Source organism: Canariomyces notabilis (genome assembly GCF_033297395.1).
Source record: "Canariomyces notabilis strain CBS 508.74 unplaced genomic scaffold N656scaffold_23, whole genome shotgun sequence".
Taxonomy (NCBI): domain Eukaryota; kingdom Fungi; phylum Ascomycota; class Sordariomycetes; order Sordariales; family Chaetomiaceae; genus Canariomyces; species Canariomyces notabilis.
Genome location: NW_027041845.1, coordinates 473,170 through 488,647, shown reverse-complemented (window position 1 = coordinate 488,647; position 15,478 = coordinate 473,170). Strand labels below are relative to the sequence as shown.

At 53.8% G+C, this 15,478-nt stretch overlaps 5 protein-coding genes across 5 annotated transcripts; 3 read left to right on the top strand and 2 right to left on the bottom strand.

The window, feature by feature from the left end:
* Window positions 1-465: 465 nt before the first annotated feature.
* N656DRAFT_791671 (uncharacterized protein) lies at window positions 466-917 on the bottom strand (the record flags this gene model as incomplete). The annotated part of the gene is made up of 2 exons (XM_064817001.1): window positions 466-813; window positions 891-917. 2 exons carry the CDS (start codon window positions 915-917, stop codon window positions 466-468), a joined length of 375 nt encoding a protein of 124 aa, XP_064667402.1.
* Window positions 918-3,789: 2,872 nt separating this feature from the next.
* Window positions 3,790-4,943, bottom strand: N656DRAFT_800736 (HET-domain-containing protein; the record flags this gene model as incomplete). The annotated part of the gene is made up of 2 exons (XM_064818040.1): window positions 3,790-4,388; window positions 4,448-4,943. The coding sequence occupies 2 exons, from the start codon at window positions 4,941-4,943 to the stop codon at window positions 3,790-3,792; spliced, it is 1,095 nt and encodes a 364-aa protein (XP_064667401.1).
* A 2,640-nt stretch (window positions 4,944-7,583) lies between these two features.
* On the top strand, window positions 7,584-11,060 carry N656DRAFT_782692 (FAD/NAD(P)-binding domain-containing protein). The gene is made up of 8 exons (XM_064815809.1): window positions 7,584-7,835; window positions 7,920-8,012; window positions 8,082-8,126; window positions 8,186-8,271; window positions 8,348-8,616; window positions 8,677-9,808; window positions 9,892-9,962; window positions 10,162-11,060. Exons 1-8 carry the CDS (start codon window positions 7,740-7,742, stop codon window positions 10,875-10,877), a joined length of 2,508 nt encoding a protein of 835 aa, XP_064667400.1. The 5' UTR covers window positions 7,584-7,739; the 3' UTR covers window positions 10,878-11,060.
* A 137-nt stretch (window positions 11,061-11,197) lies between these two features.
* N656DRAFT_782690 (Metallo-hydrolase/oxidoreductase) lies at window positions 11,198-13,133 on the top strand. The gene has a single exon (XM_064815808.1). The coding sequence runs from the start codon at window positions 11,519-11,521 to the stop codon at window positions 12,767-12,769; it is 1,251 nt and encodes a 416-aa protein (XP_064667399.1). The 5' UTR covers window positions 11,198-11,518; the 3' UTR covers window positions 12,770-13,133.
* A 332-nt stretch (window positions 13,134-13,465) lies between these two features.
* On the top strand, window positions 13,466-14,925 carry N656DRAFT_838952 (lytic polysaccharide monooxygenase; the record flags this gene model as incomplete). The annotated part of the gene is made up of 7 exons (XM_064818887.1): window positions 13,466-13,918; window positions 13,981-13,989; window positions 14,053-14,082; window positions 14,151-14,383; window positions 14,444-14,504; window positions 14,573-14,822; window positions 14,879-14,925. The coding sequence occupies exons 1-7, from the start codon at window positions 13,826-13,828 to the stop codon at window positions 14,920-14,922; spliced, it is 720 nt and encodes a 239-aa protein (XP_064667398.1). The 5' UTR covers window positions 13,466-13,825.
* Between the last annotated feature and the right edge of the window lie 553 nt (window positions 14,926-15,478).

Genomic DNA, 15,478 nt, shown 5'->3' with positions numbered 1-15,478 from the left:
CGGGAAGCAAGACTGTGTAGGTAATGTACCTCCAAGTACCTACACAGCTGAGCTGAGGTACCTGGTAAGGTCATATGCAATGGGAATCCGACGGGAGTTGAGCCGACCGTTTGTGAAGAAAAAGGGAGAGCAAGAGCAATCAACAACTGACCAACAGCTCCAACTTTGTAAAATCATTGAATGGTATCAAACTCCACTGCGTCATAAAACAGAAAAAGAGACCCTTCGAACCCAGCAGCCGCGCATCACAGTGGTATCCCGACGCCTGTACTAGGTGCCCCTAAGTTAGCCCTCCCATGGCCCCTGTGCAAATTTTCAGAGCAACACCCAGAGCCCAACCGCAGCCCAGCCGTTCGGTCTCTTGGCCGATGCTCCCTCGAACGGGGTAGGGATGCCGAGTTTCTCTCGTCCGCATAGTCCTTGAATACTGACATGTCGGCTCGTCCATTAATCAGCTGCTCGCGATCAATCCTTTAACCCCCTTGCCATCACGGCCTCTCTGCTCCCCATGGGCGTCGAGTTGTCCTCATGGCTCCGATTGCATTTCTGACACCTCCCTCCCGTCTCTCGCGGATGTGGTATTTGCGCACCCGTTACGGGGCATATGTATACTTGTTTGCTGTATGGTTGATGTATCTGGAAACACGATGGACACTCCTTGTCTGGTCGTCGAGAGATTGACTCTATCCGGTAGCCGGTATTGGGGCAGACGAAAACCGACTGTAAGATAATGTCGTGCGCCGCCTGGCAGCGAACGCAAAGGCCGAGAGGGGTCTCAACTTCCTCGCCGGTTGACGGGCAGAAAAAGGTCGACTAATGGTGGTTGCTGGAGGTTAGCAGGCGCGGACTAGGCGGCTCAAGATCGAGAATTGAACAGTGGCGCCATTTACCTGCACTGCCGATTGCTTTTGCCCCATGGCTTTTCTTTGACCACTCTTCTCGTCGCGGCTTGGTGTGTGGTGTTTGGGCGAAGGATGGGAGCAGTGGGCCGCCTCAGTTATCTACACATGGTCCTGATAGGGATCGTCCAGGCCAAGCAGCTGCTGCAATATCCTTGCGAGATAAGTTTCGCCAAATACCGTTCAGACGGCGTTGTCGAGAATGCGAAACGTATGCTTGCGTCGTGGAAGAAATATATGGGTTAGCTGGAATTAGGTTGATTTGACCTCCGCATCCTCAAGGGCAAGAAAAAAATATGCACCTTTTCAGGACGAATCACCAAGTCCCACAACGCGAGGTACAGTAATCCGTCGGTATCTGAAAGTTTAGGAGATCGGCCAAGAGGTAGCAAAAGGTAGGTGTCGATGCTTTATTAGGCTAATGCTCCGGCTGTCCCGAATGCCGGGCTCCACTCTGCCGGCCAGGCCTTCCCTAGCACCTCGATGCTAAAAAAAGGGAAGCACGGGGTACCTCGGGGCATGTACGACGAAATCGAAAGGAGAAACAGAAAAGGGGTTATACTGTAACAACTGACTGTTATTAACGTTTCGATTGATACCTTATGTACTGTACAGTACATGCAATACCTCTGCACAATTAACCTAGGTTGTATTTGTCCCTGACATAGGGTTCGGAAAGGAGTCAACTATAAGCTGGCCCTGACCCCTTTATGAATCGGGCCTTTCGCGGAGACACGCAAGCACCTTGCCCACAGCTGTCCCACGGGTGTCAGCTCCTTTGAAATTTTCAAGACCATAGCCGGATCAGCGGCAGTGGGATTCACTAGTATACATGTAGTACATACGAACGTTGGTGCTTGCACGAAGGACAGATCGGATTTCTTGGCGTTAGTCCCTTATTCCTGGTTCATACTAGCGTCTCGAGTCCGGATCAATGGAAGTTAGGTAGGGGGTAGGTACGGAACCAACCAAGATTGGCAGCAGATACTGTAAAAGTCAAACAAATGCACTGATGGAGCGATGGCATTGTTCCCACTCCAATTCTTACAGATATTTTGGGCTTGGCATCGCCTTGTCACCACCTGACTCCACTGAGATGAAGATGAGAGAAACCTGAGTTCTGATATTTCCCCAGCTCCATTCTAGGGATGTCTGAGCATTCTATCTGGACATGTCGATACACTGTACGGTATGTACAATTCATCCTACATATCCCATACCTTAGGCTGTATAAACTCTCTATCCATACTCCGGGTCCCGATCTGAGCTTGCAAGGCACCGAGTCTTACCTCCGTACCACCACATGGGAATCAGCCACCGCACACTAAGGTAGTTTGGATCATTCCTCGCTGCGGCGTGTTTCTTCGCCTCTTTCAAGTCGCTTTGGAAAACGTTTCAAACACAGGATTAATGATAAAATTCTCGCACGTTACCGCATCTGGATAGTACCTGACGACTGGGGAGACCCCAAAATGGAGAGTTGAGGAAACTGAGTGCCATCGTTACTGGATACCTCGACATATCCGGGCTTCATGGACAAGGAAATGCACTGCATCACTAGACCTTGGCATCGACATTTCATGTCAAGCTGGTAGCCAACGAGGTCCCTGGTAGGCAGACTGGCTGAGCGTCCATGTAGTGGCACCAGATGCATTCTTCTCACGTGCAAAGATCATACACGGCAATGCCCCTGGTAAGATAGGACGTTAACATAATCAAGATCTCCCTTCTATCTAACTGTCACGCTCATATTTTGCAGTAGCACATCACAAGCAGGTGTGCTGGTCGTCGTCTACCAGAGGGCTTCATATTAGCAATATGTCTTCAAACCCCCCATTAGATTTTGCCACAGCCCACTTCTCTTCCAGAATGTCTCTCTTGAGTTGTGTCTTTCCGGGACCGACGGGTACATTGAGGTTCCCATAGATAGTCCCAACCCTCCGGAACGCTTGGATTCCGCGGAAGGCGGGTATCGAATGCTCCGCGGCTTTGACTAGCAGGAAGAGCGGCCCCGAAATCAGCCCACGATCACGGTCCGCCGTATACCAAGTCAAAGGAATGGCCCAGAGCTCTGTCGTTTGGTTTGTTGGACGCACGATATCGCGTATGTGGCCTTTCCGGTATGCCTCCGCATCCCACTTAGGAGGATAGAGCGAGGTCGAAAAGCCTTCTTGCCAAAGTACGAACCCGCACAATTCCAAACCGTCGTAACCCCTAGGGCGCCGGATGTCTTCTGTGAGCTGTAGAAGCATACTTCGCAGGCGAATCCAGCCACCTTTCACTTTCCCAAAGGGCGCTTCTGCCGTGCAAAGATCCACACCCCCATCCTGTACCGTGGCAATGGCCAGTTTTGGATCGAAAAGAAGATGATCGCCATGTGAGTAGTTGATGTCCCCGTCGATGGATGCCCAGGACCAGGACGGTGCACGGTATTCGCTTGGCCTTACTCCTGAAACAGAATGCCAGTCCAATTCCCAACACAGATCCGCTAGCGAGCTCGACCACAATCCCGCCAGATAAAATGCGTTGGAATACACTCCCGAATCATTAAGTAACCGAGATGCTTTCGTGAACTCTCTTGCGAATAACTCCGCCAGACCCGCTAGGGCAGGCAGCTTGTCATTTGGCATCGTGAGTTTGCGCCGCGAATAGTGTCCCACAATGCCGAACCAGGCACGTTTGAGTTTCGATTCCATTTGTTCCGATGCATGATGATCCAGAAGCATCCAGATATGAAACGTTCGTTGACGTTCCAGAAAGGAGCATGGCTGCGAGGAACAGACATCTTCTGGGACGAAGCTGTCGTAGGTCTCAAAGAAGATTTGTTCTCGTCCGAAGTGAAGCATGCAGGGCGACAGGTAGCGTTCCTGCAAAGCCCATCCCCGTTTGCTCAGAGGCTCGGTTTCCAGGAAAACGCATCGACGGGACCGCCGATCTTGATAGGAACAGGCACAAGCTTCCTTAGTGGGCGGTCAGAGAGAAACCCTTCGTCACAACTGGCCGCCCGGTCGGCCGCAATGGTGAGTGTCGCGCCTCCATAAACTTCAGTCATCCTCGCTGATTCTTTGGCCCAATCCTGTGCGTCGTCTTGAAAGATACAAAGGGTGTCAACCCAGAGAAACCGGTAACCAAGCTCGTGAACCAGCCAAATGGCGTCCTGAATTGTCTGGGAAAGGGTATCGCGCTTTACTCCTGCTCTCAGGTGTTGTGCGGTCATCCGCGTGAGAGTCAGGGGTTGTGATGATCCCCAGCAATGGCTCAACGCTACATACTTGCCCATGGTCCCCTCTCTTGGGTCTTGGAGGGCAACCTCGTGGCCATCGCTGCTAATTGCCAGCAACCTCGAGGGGAGCTTTGTATCAGCTTTGCCCAAGGGCCGAGACTGGGGAGAAAGGCTTGCTAGCCATGTTTTCATTCGCTCGACTACGTGAGACGACACTGGCGACGGCGGCACAGTTCTGCCTGTGATGAAATCGGCGAGTATGTCATCTGAAGTCATAGCTGTTCAGCGCCGACGGTTCAAGGAAAGGAGCTTCTTGACGGCTCACCATCGCTTACGCAGAATCCAATGCCAGCGATAAGGTCATAGCGTGTGCCGGGGTACTGTATCTTGGATTCACCCTTCAGCTCCGGTGAGTCCGGTGGCACTCGACCAACAATCTGCAACCCATCTGCTAGCATCCTGCGGCAAATATAGAACTCGCACTCCGAGTCCGGCAGCGTATAGCCAAACCCCGTTTCATTTGCCAGTCGCATCTCGTGTAAGGTGGCCTCAAAGGAGACTGCGATGAGTTCGCAGAGCGGACAGTTTCTTGCGCTTGATTTCAGCGCGTCGACGGTCTTGTGGTGAGGAATGAAAATGGAAGGATCCTTGTTGCACTCCATCCTCTTGCAATGCTTGACGTCAACATAGAAAAGATCATGCCCCGTCGGGAACCCTTCACTCGGGATATGAATGTGGTGAGGGCGTCCTACGCTCGCTCGCTGGGCATGCGCAGTGAAAGCCGCGAAGTCGATGTCCTGGCAAACCTGACAGAGCGACATTTCCGCTTGCTTGGCCCGGTCAAAGTTCAATGAAGCAGACGCGATTGAAGAACATAGGTATGCAATTGGCAGATTGCGGAACATGTGCAACCCCCAAGGCTATTCGAGAGACGGCCTAAAGTCATGGCCCCCAGTGCTCCCCGCTCAGCCACAGTAACTTAAGGCAGTCACGATTGGTGACACCGCATGAATGCCTGGAGTTGCTACTTGCTAGAGGGAGGCAACCTACAACGGGTTCCAATCCCATTGCTTACCTTCCGTCCTTACAACCGCCCCGGCACTATCATGTACACCCCGTGCTCCAATCTGCTCCCGCTTCTAAAATCCTGACGTGCAGCCTCAGGCGCATTCGTGTGCGAAATCATGATGTTATCTCAAAAGCACTGTACCTGTAGCAGGCAGCTCAACAAACGCGACCCTTTCAGTCCTTGCAGCTTTCCGAGTCGTAGCCCAGCACACCCAAGACTCTCTGCCCGGCTGGATCAGTGTTGTCTCGAAACCAGAATTTCCAGAAACGAGCAATGATACAGTACCTAAGGTACGGTATTCAACACCACTATCGGGCCTTTCAGATGTGCCAATATTACTAGTATTGCTGGATTAGACACGACTTGCACAGCGCGGTCGTGGGAATGTATCTGAGAAGCTGAGTGACGATACTGTCTCACAACAACCTCGATTGTTCGTAGCGGGGGCCCAACCGAGAGCTCTTATCGCTGAAGCGACACGCAGGGCCGGGAATGAGAGCTCTACTAGATGGTCAAGAATTAGCGGTGAAGATGCTTGCCGCGGAATTGACACAAAGGGAAAGACAACCTATGTTGACTGGAAGAGAACATGAGACAAAACTTGCCAACGCTCTGCACCAACAGATTCCCGCTTTCTTCGCGCTTCTTTGGCAACAACCCCCGGATTTGACAGTCAGGGCAGTTTGTAGGGAACCAGCTGCTGACAAGCTTCAGCAACCATCACACACTCCCTAAGTCTTCTAATTTCTTTACCACCGGGTACCTGCGCCTCGCCGTTCTTGATCCACGCGCACTTCAAATGTTACCTCCCGGTCAGCGCCCATAGCGCGGCCAAACCGTGCCTTTCAACCCAGCTACTCTGGTCGGCATATCGCGGACTCCGACTCCTAGGCTGCCTTCGTCCGTACAAGTGCCCCAAATCCCGACGCCGCGCCCGTGGTTGCAAGAACGGGACTAGGAATGGACCTCATGGGATGCGAGAGGCAGTATATGAGCAGCGTGAAACGATCATGGTCCTGCCCTGCAGTCGGGAGGGAGGCAGGTCGGAACGACACGGGGAGGTGTACTCGGGAGCCTACGGATTGCTGCTCGATGATTGCAGGTTCGAACCTGCTTTGCTCGCACTCGTTATGTCACTCGGATGCGCCGGAATTTTGAAAAGCGACCGTGAGGGGAAATTGTGTCTTGTTGGTGTTGCTTGTGCTGTAAAGCAGTTCTTTACGGACATTGGGTGTCCGCGGACCGCGAGGATGCGCGATAGCCACTTGATTTATGGTACGGCGGCCCTCCACGATCTACGTGTCTGTACGAATACATACAGTACCTAGTGATACCCTGCTCAGTGCGGAGCTCGATCATGGTCAGTGTTTGATCACACCGCCACAGGAACCACAAATTGCCATAGACTGGCCAATAAGAAGCCATAGCCGAGGCTTGTAGTGGCTTGAAATCGTGGCTAAAGTGGGGCCTGATCAAACACTGACGCCGATCAATGTCCGCACTGAGCATGGTACATCGAAGAAATGGAACCTCTCCCTAGACCCCGGGCAGGTAGGAAACTACCTTTGGGAATGATTACCTAAGCTGCCGAACGCCGATCGATCCTCTTTTACATTACCGGTGACCATAAATGAATGGCCGGCGGATGCACTCTCGGCACCCCGGCGGTTCCGTAGACGTTGAGGAGCTGTTGGCTAGGCATATATCCGTAGCAGTTTAAGTTTTATTCAGGTTATGGGAAGAGATCTTGAGATTGGTTACCTCGTTTAACCAAATATGGTGTGCGATGTAGTAATAATCCGTACGGATTCGTCGGATTCATCCGCTTGCCTTGCCCCGGGATAGGATGAGCCCTGGCTGCCGTTGCCATAACGAATGTGTCATCAGTAGGTTCGTCAGTGTTGCTGAAATAGCGCATTGGTAAGCTCTTGATCGCATCTTCCTCGGCTGAACAGTATCTTGCTGACCACCTTGGTGCAGCGAAGTACTGACAGGGGCACTTACTCTGCAGGTATAATGTATATGGTATCGTACTGTAAGGATGTGTGTATCCATGCGTCTTGCGATACCGGCGCCTTCAGCTATCTCTAAGACTGTAACGTGGCTCATCAGGACGTCTCTCAGACTCCCGAATTCCGATCCCTCGACGGAAAGGCTGTAGCTACCCGGACATAGTAGACTTTAGGAGCATATTTGTATTTATATTGTTTTGTACTTTACATTAGGTACATACATAATTGCGAACATACTGTACTGTACCTAGCGTACTGGTATGTATTGTATGTACTATACCCATTCAGCTTACGGATACCACCTCGGACTCGGAATTCTACCATACCTTAGGTACCTACCCTGGCAATTTGGGAAAGTGGTCGGAACAGCACTTTACATTGATGGAAGCCGCATATAAGTATCTAGAGGCCGCATATCAAACTGCTCAGCTGAACTCCGAAACACCTCGAAACTCTACACCGGTCTCACTCGCTCTTCTTCTCCTCAGTCAACAACACGAGTGGAAATATAGTCGGCTGTCGAAAGCGTGCAAAAAATGGGGGAAACGAGCAAAATGCAGGACGCAGATGGACTTCGTGTGATCGTTGTGGGCGGTGGAGTCGCTGGCCTCACACTTGCCAACGCGCTCGAGGTGTGAGATGTTCAGTAAAGTTTTGAACATCAACTTCTCTGCTCCAAGTCATGCTAACACAAGCCTTCCATCACCACCCTCAAGCAAGCCAATGTCGATTATGTTTTGCTGGAACGCCGTGGTGAAGTTGCAATCCAACTCGGTGCCTCGATCGGCATCTTTCCCAACTCGGCCCGCGTAAGTTGCTGTCGGACTCGGCCTCAAGGTTCTGGGCAGTATTTGACTCGTGTCATATCACACATTTAGATTCTCGATCAGCTCGGGGTATGGAAAACGGTCGAGGAGGAATCGGTGCGTCCTTGGTATCGATCTTCGGTGGATTCAGTACACGTTTTCTCACAGTGCTACAGGAGCCCATCTCTATCGTGCATTCGCGTGACAGCACAGGCAGGCTCATCGCTGAGCCAGACGAAAGCAGCGCTATGTCTCGGAAAAGGTGAATAAGAATCTTGCCCCCTTTGGACGCGTTGGATTATTCTGGCCAAAACATATCTGACAGCCGATCCCTGCAGGACCGGCTATGACACTGCTTGGGGAGAGCGGCAGAAGCTCTTGCGAGCTCTGTACGAAAACCTCAAAGACCGCAGCAAGGTCCTCGTCAACAAAGGCCTAGCAGATATCGAGCACGAAGCCGACGGCGTCACGGCTGTCTGCGAAGATGGCTCCTCCTTCCGTGGCGATATCTTGATTGGCACCGACGGCGTCTTCAGCAAAACGCGCACTAAAATGTGGGAATTTGCCGAGCCCTACCACCCGGAGCTTGTCAAGAGAGACAGGAACTGTAAGCCAAACGACCCGGCAAAATACTACTAGGTAGTTGACACCAGCTCACTGCTTCCAGGCCTCATTTCCGAGTACAATTGCCTGTTCGGCATCGCCTACCTGAAAGGCAATACTGGGCTCAAGCCCGGGGACTTGGACACGTCGTACAATCCCGGTCGCTGCGCTCTCACGATCGCTGCCGAGGGCAATAAAATATACTTCTTTGCCCAAGAGCGCCTGTCGACAACGTACCGGCTCGGTAGCATCCCACGGTACACCCAAGAAGAGACGGAAGCCTTCATTGCTCGCAACGGGGACATTGTCATCCGGCCCGGTCCGAACAGGCTCACGGTGGCCGACCTGTGCAAGCACGCCATCACGTACCGGCTTGTTGCCATTGAGGAGGCCAAGTTCAAGCTGTGGCACTGGGGCCGCATTGCTTGTGCCGGTGACAGTATCCACAAGGCGACTCCTAATCTAGGCATCGGCGGCAACGCTGCCATTGAAAGCGCCGCAGCCCTTGCCAACGGAATCAAGCGCCTTTCCGACTCTTGTGGACGGGAAGGCCGTCGGCCAACACAGCAAGAGGTCGAGCTCATGTTGGCCGAGTACCAGAAGACGCGCGAAGTCCGTGCCGCCGGTGTCGTGGATGCCTCTTGGGCCCTAGCACGCGCTCACAACATAGAAAGCCTGAAGGACCGGTTCATCGTCTATCAAGTGATGCCACGCTTCGCCGAGTTCCTGACTGAGCGCTTGGCCGGTTCCATGATTGGCGCCACGAAGCTCGATTACCTGCCGCTCCCAATGCGTTCTCTGACCGGTACGCGCCCTTTCAACCCGTCTCAGGGCGAGGGCCTGCAGGAGAGCAGGCTCAAGCGCATGTTGCTTGCACTACCGCTCCTCGGACTTGCATTCGCGGCTTTTTTTGTCATGGATGCGAGACCCTCGATCCAGTGGGCCGAGGAGCTACGGGATAGCGGCGTGGTCCAACTCGAGACCGGCTCCGTCCCCATTCTCCGGTCCTTCTATGGTATTAAAGGCTTTGACGACCTTTTCTCGCTCCTTAATACGTACTTCTTCCCCTCCGTCTATGGCTATGACTCGGCTTCTCGACGCCAGGTGATCTCGTTTCTTACCGACGGCACCGTGCTGTTGACTATCTGGATGTTCGAATCCGTCCGCCGAGCAAACAAGCTGACGCCGTTGCAGTGGTTAGTCATGTCTTTACCCAACTTTGCTGCTGTTTCTTCAAGACTACTACTACTAGTAGCTGCTGACAGCAGCATCTTTCTAGGCCCAACCTTTTTGCCCTCCTAGGTCAATTTATCGGCATAGGCTGTGCCGCCCCGCTCTACTGTTTCCTGCGTATGTTGAGTCCCGAGTCCTTTTCGTTATGTACTACCCTTCAGATGCGAATCCCCTTATTGGAGTTATTGGACCCAGATAGCCTGAGCCTATCAACAACATGATCCAACTCCTTACCGCCCATTCACAGCAACTCCCACTTACTTACCCACAGCCAGACGAAAATGACCCAGCTAACCAAACCGCCCCCAAAATCCAGATTACACTCTCTCCCCAATAGAGTCCTTCGCCTCGCTCGATCAGCGACTGACCAACGTGCGCTGGTCGCGAGCCGCGCTGCCGGCCGTGCTGCTGGCGTACCTGGTGCCACTCTACATCACCATGGTCTGGCCTGACCTGGCCGCGCGGCAGCTCCTACTCTTTATCTGGCAGCTCTACCCGGTGTGGCTGTCCCTCACGCTGTACGCCGTCTCCCGCCTCTGGCCCGACACGGAGAAAACCGACAGGGTCCACGGCGTCCACCGCGACCGGCCCACCATGCGCTGGTACGTGGGCTCTGCGAGCGTGCTCGCTTCCGCCGTGTGGCTCTGGGCCGCCTGGCTCCCCGCGGGTCAGGGCCACGGGCTGTTCCAGGGAATCCGCGAGGTCTTTTTGCCTGGGGGCTTGCCGAGGAGTAGAACCTCATTGGTGGAATTCACGGGCGAGTTTTTGAGGTGGGATGAGGTGTTTGGATTTGGGTCGCACCTTGTCTGGTTGGGGTACTTGTATTGGGATCTGACAGCAGCGGGCATGCTGAAGGAGGGGTGGTTGCGGATGATGGGGCTGGGCGTGCTGAGCTTGCTGGCTTTGGGTCCTGGGGCGACGTTGGGCCTGGGCTGGCTGTGGAGGGAGGAGATACTCGCCACCAGGAGGCACAGGGATGCGCTGACGGTTGAGAGTGTTGGAAGGTTGCACGGGAAGTTTCGAAAGGATTAGGTGAGGGGTGAAGGTCCATGGAAACCGAGGAATCAATACAGTAGACTGTGGACGTTGAGGCGGTGAGTTTGAATGGGAGTCTGCTTACACGCGCAAATGGAGCTGTTAGCAGGTGTGGTTAGCGTGCCTGGTTGGAACAAATACGAATGCCATAGATCATAGATGCATGTATGAAGGCGGCCGCCGCTTGATGTTACCATATGGTTGGTGCCTCGAAACCCAAACTACGGTGCAAGCACGGGGAACCCGGGAGATAGTATATAACTTGATTTCCGGTCGATTCTCCGCAATCGGGTTCCTTCGTATCCTCAACTTAGGTACACATGTAAGCCCAACAACCGCCGGGAACTGCAAGCTTCATCCTACATGCAGCTGCGCCGTAGACCAACCCCTCAACGCTGACACCTTACGTATGATAAGATTGACAGGGTCATCGGAAATGAGGATGGGTGCCTATACGATACTAGTACTTAGGTGGTTATATCCGCCACGGCTCACGGGGAAGGGCTAGCAGCGCATGACGTCGAACATCACATTTGCAGGCTGGCCGAGCGAGGTCAGTTACTAGCAAACGAATCGTGACAATTGAGGTTTGTTCTAAAGCATAGCAGAAAGGATCACATCCACCTCAGGTTTGCACAATGCCTGACGCCTCAACCAAGGGTGTCCCAGCACCTGAGTTGAACATTCCACCCTCCTCGCACACAGTCGACGTTTCCATCATCAACACAACCTCTTCCATACGCGGAATCCCAACGAGCATGTTCTTTGACTCGCCTGTCGAGGGCCACGACTGGCTTGGAATTCCCATCTATTCCTTCCTCATCCAGCACCCCACCCTCAACCGCTCCTTGCTGTTTGACCTGGGCATCCGCAAAGACTGGACCAACCTCAGCCCCTTCCTGCTCTCCATGCTAAAGACGACGTCGTTTACAATGCACGTGGAAAAAGACGTGCGCGAGATACTCGACGAAGCCGGCGTCGACACGGCCAACGTCGAAGCCATCGTCTGGAGCCACTGGCATTGGGACCACGCGGGCAACCCCAACACCTTTGGCCCGAACACAAAACTCATCGTCGGCCCAGGCTTCAAGGAGAACATGCTCCCCGGGTATCCGGCCAACCCGCAATCTCCCATCCTGGAAGAAGACTATGCCAACCGTGAACTGGTTGAGGTCGACTTCTCCAGCGGGCTGACCATTGGCCGGTTCCGCGCCCACGATTACTTTGGCGACGGGTCCTTCTACCTGCTGGACAGCCCCGGCCACGCAGTCGGACACCTGAGCGCCCTCGCCCGCGTCAATGGGGGTAGGGGCTCGTCAGCGGCTGGGTCCGAATCGGAGTCGTCGTCATTCATCCTGCTCAGCGGCGATGCCTTCCACCACGTAGCCGAGATCCGCCCAAGCAAGTATCTTCCCTTGCCTGAGCAAATCAGTCCCGATCCGTTCCAGCCTGCCCATCAGCATGATCAGCCCCACCATGCGTCCTCCTGCCCGGGCGCCATGTTCGAATCACTCCTCACTGGCCGCGGCCGTCCTTCCTGTGGACCGTTTTATGAACCTGCCAAGCTGGAGCGGCCGTTCCATGCCGATCTGGACGCGCTGAGGGAGACGAAAGAGAAGATGATGGAGCTGGATGCGCAAGAGAATATTTTGGTGGCTTCGTCGCACGATGAGTATTTGCCGGAGGTGGTGGACATGTTTCCCGAAGGGAAGCTGAACGAGTTTAAGGGGAAAGGATGGGTGAGGAGGTTGCATTGGCGGTTTCTGAGGGATTTTGCAAGAGCCGTGGGCAAAGAGGACTCGGGAGAGAAAAGGGACTGGAGCCCTGTGAAGGGGCAGGAGGAGAGAGGAGAGGGAACGGGGGATGTAAGCGGGGCGGAGAGGGAATAGGAGGGTTCGCGAAGGCGCACTTGCGTAGGGTATAGGGGTGGAAGCAGCAGCGGTTGGGTTTAGTGAGGAGGCACTTGGGGAGTATGAGACGGCTTCGGCGTTCGTTGTTGGGGCCCGATGATTGATTGGAAGGGGCTTGGCTACCTTAGTAGTAGCCACTTGCAATGGAAAAGCGCAAATCGAAACTGTACGTGATTTGGCGGCGTCTAGGACGATTTCAATCCATGTCGGGACTAGGAAGGAACGGCCAAACGATGGAGGGTATCCAGCTATCCATGAATGCTGTCCACATGAACGAACCAGACAACCTGGAAGCACAAATCAGGCATCGAGGATCAGTTCATAAGTTCCTTCTAGAAGTTCCAAGTTGTTTGTGATCTTCAAACGATAAAAGATCCCGGAAAGGCCTTAGGTTGGCATGACAACTCACTCCTACCTTGGTGTTCTCGTCCAGAACTTTCATATCTAGTGCTTTTCCTGCAAGCATGGATAGGTAGTCTACTCCATCCTCCATCTGAATGTTTCATTGGTGGGCTATTTTTTCTTTCGGCTGCCCCCTGCCATCATCCGCAACCACGGAGGGGAGTGCTCCATGGCGGTTAGTGCGGCTCCCCTGTTGAAGGTGAAACCGGGTTGTGGAGATGCACGCCTTCACATTGTCACCACCCGCCTTCGTCGCGTGGATCGTTTCTCTACCCCGGACCTTCTCGCGCTTCCTGTTGCAGTAATCCCACCGACAAGTTTGACGACGGGATCGGCCAAGTCTCCCGAACCAGCTTCGGACGAATGCTGGTCATCCGAAGGCCAAGATGATCATCGATGCGGGTAGTCCGCTGCCCAGACCATGGGGCCGGTAACTCGGGACGAAGGCGGGTGGGTGTGGATAGCGACTTGTAACCTTGTGTAGGGATATAAAGGTTATGGCCGGCGACAACCAGTGCCCATGCTATCCCAGCTCTCTAGTTTCGACGGCAGAACGAATCGTCAAACTGCCATACTGTGGTTTAAAACGTTGAATCAACTCCTAGTTGGACCAGCGTCAGTAGCAGGCACATAATGAAGACCTTCGCGACGCTTCTGGCCGCTGTGGGCATGGTTGCTGCCCACGGCTATGTCGACAATGCAACTATCGGCGGGCAATTCTATCAGGTACGGCATATGACTATCGCGCATTGTGGTGTTATGCCATAACTAACGAGGAGTGATTATAGTTCTACCAGGTGCGAGAGCCATGAGACGGAGCGTCTGGAACTGGCCCACCAGCAGACTGACACTAAACGCAGCCCTACATGGACCCGTACATGGGAACCAAGGTATGGCGGTGATGAGAGCAACTCCCACCATGTCCGTCTGGTAACGCTGGTTAACGCGCCGAACTTAGCCCGATCGGATCTCGCGCTCCATCCCGGGCAACGGCCCCGTGGAAGATGTCACCTCCATCGATGTCCAATGCAACGCCGGGGCAACCCCAGCCAAGCTCCATGCCACCGCCGCCGCCGGGTCGACCGTGACCCTGCGGTGGACGCTCTGGCCGGACTCCCATGTAGGCCCCATGATCACCTACATGGCCCGGTGCCCGGACACCGGCTGCCAAAACTGGAGCCCTGGAACATCGTAAGACACGATACGCCTTGGTGCCTAGCGTGACTGAATGCTAAAGGTTAACTATCACAGCCCCGTCTGGTTCAAGGTCAAGGAAGGCGGTCGCCAGGGGACTACGAACGTTTGGGCCGCTGTAAGGATTTTCCCTCTTCGAGCACTTGGTGGTAGCGGTGTTGATCCTGGCATTAACCTCCCATGCAGACTCCTCAGATGAAAGCCCCAACCTCCTATGAGTACACCATCCCCTCGTGCTTGAAGAAGGGCTTCTACCTCGTCCGCCACGAGATCATTGCTCTGCACTCGGCTTGGCAGTACCCCGGCGCTCAATTCTACCCCGGCTGCCACCAGCTGAATGTGACGGGCGGCGGATCGACCGTGCCATCAGCATTGGTTGCTTTCCCGGGCGCGTACAAGGGATCTGATCCCGGGATTACCTATGACGCCTATAAGGGTGAGTCTGCCACACACCATAAAAGTCCGCGGCTGTGATGCTGATCAGGTTGCCAGCCCAAACGTACACCATCCCGGGACCGGCGGTGTTTACCTGCTAATGGAGGTTGGGAAGAGGTGGACGGTGGCTTGGAAGGGAAACTGGAGGAGAACGTCAGGTGGTTGCCTTTGCTTCTTGTTCATAGTTTGTCGAGTCCTGGCTTTTCGCCATGGACTCCGAGCCGTACATTAGGACCTATTCGTAACGCGATTCAAACATGATCGCGTCACATCAAGACCCCTCGTGGGAATGGATGCTTCTCACTCATCAGTCCACTTCTTGTGATATCGCAAGGCGCATATGGGACGTTGCGAAAAGCGCCTTGTTGGACATGGTCGAAAGAACGCTCGCTCGAAGATTCCAACAGGAGGTCCGGGTTCTGATGCACGTTTTTCGGTTGAGGGAAGCTGCAGTGTGGTCGCCAAATGTGTGGCTCGCAGCCGATTCCAGTAAAACGACGGCCTCAACCCTGTAAAACGACTGTGTCAACTCCTACAGGACACAAGTGTCTTTTTACATCAAATTCAACTCTATTTCGATCTAAGTCACTTAGCTTAATATCACCTTTTCCAGGCCTTAGTATACAAGCTCAATTCAGTTTCTTTGCAGTGTATGCG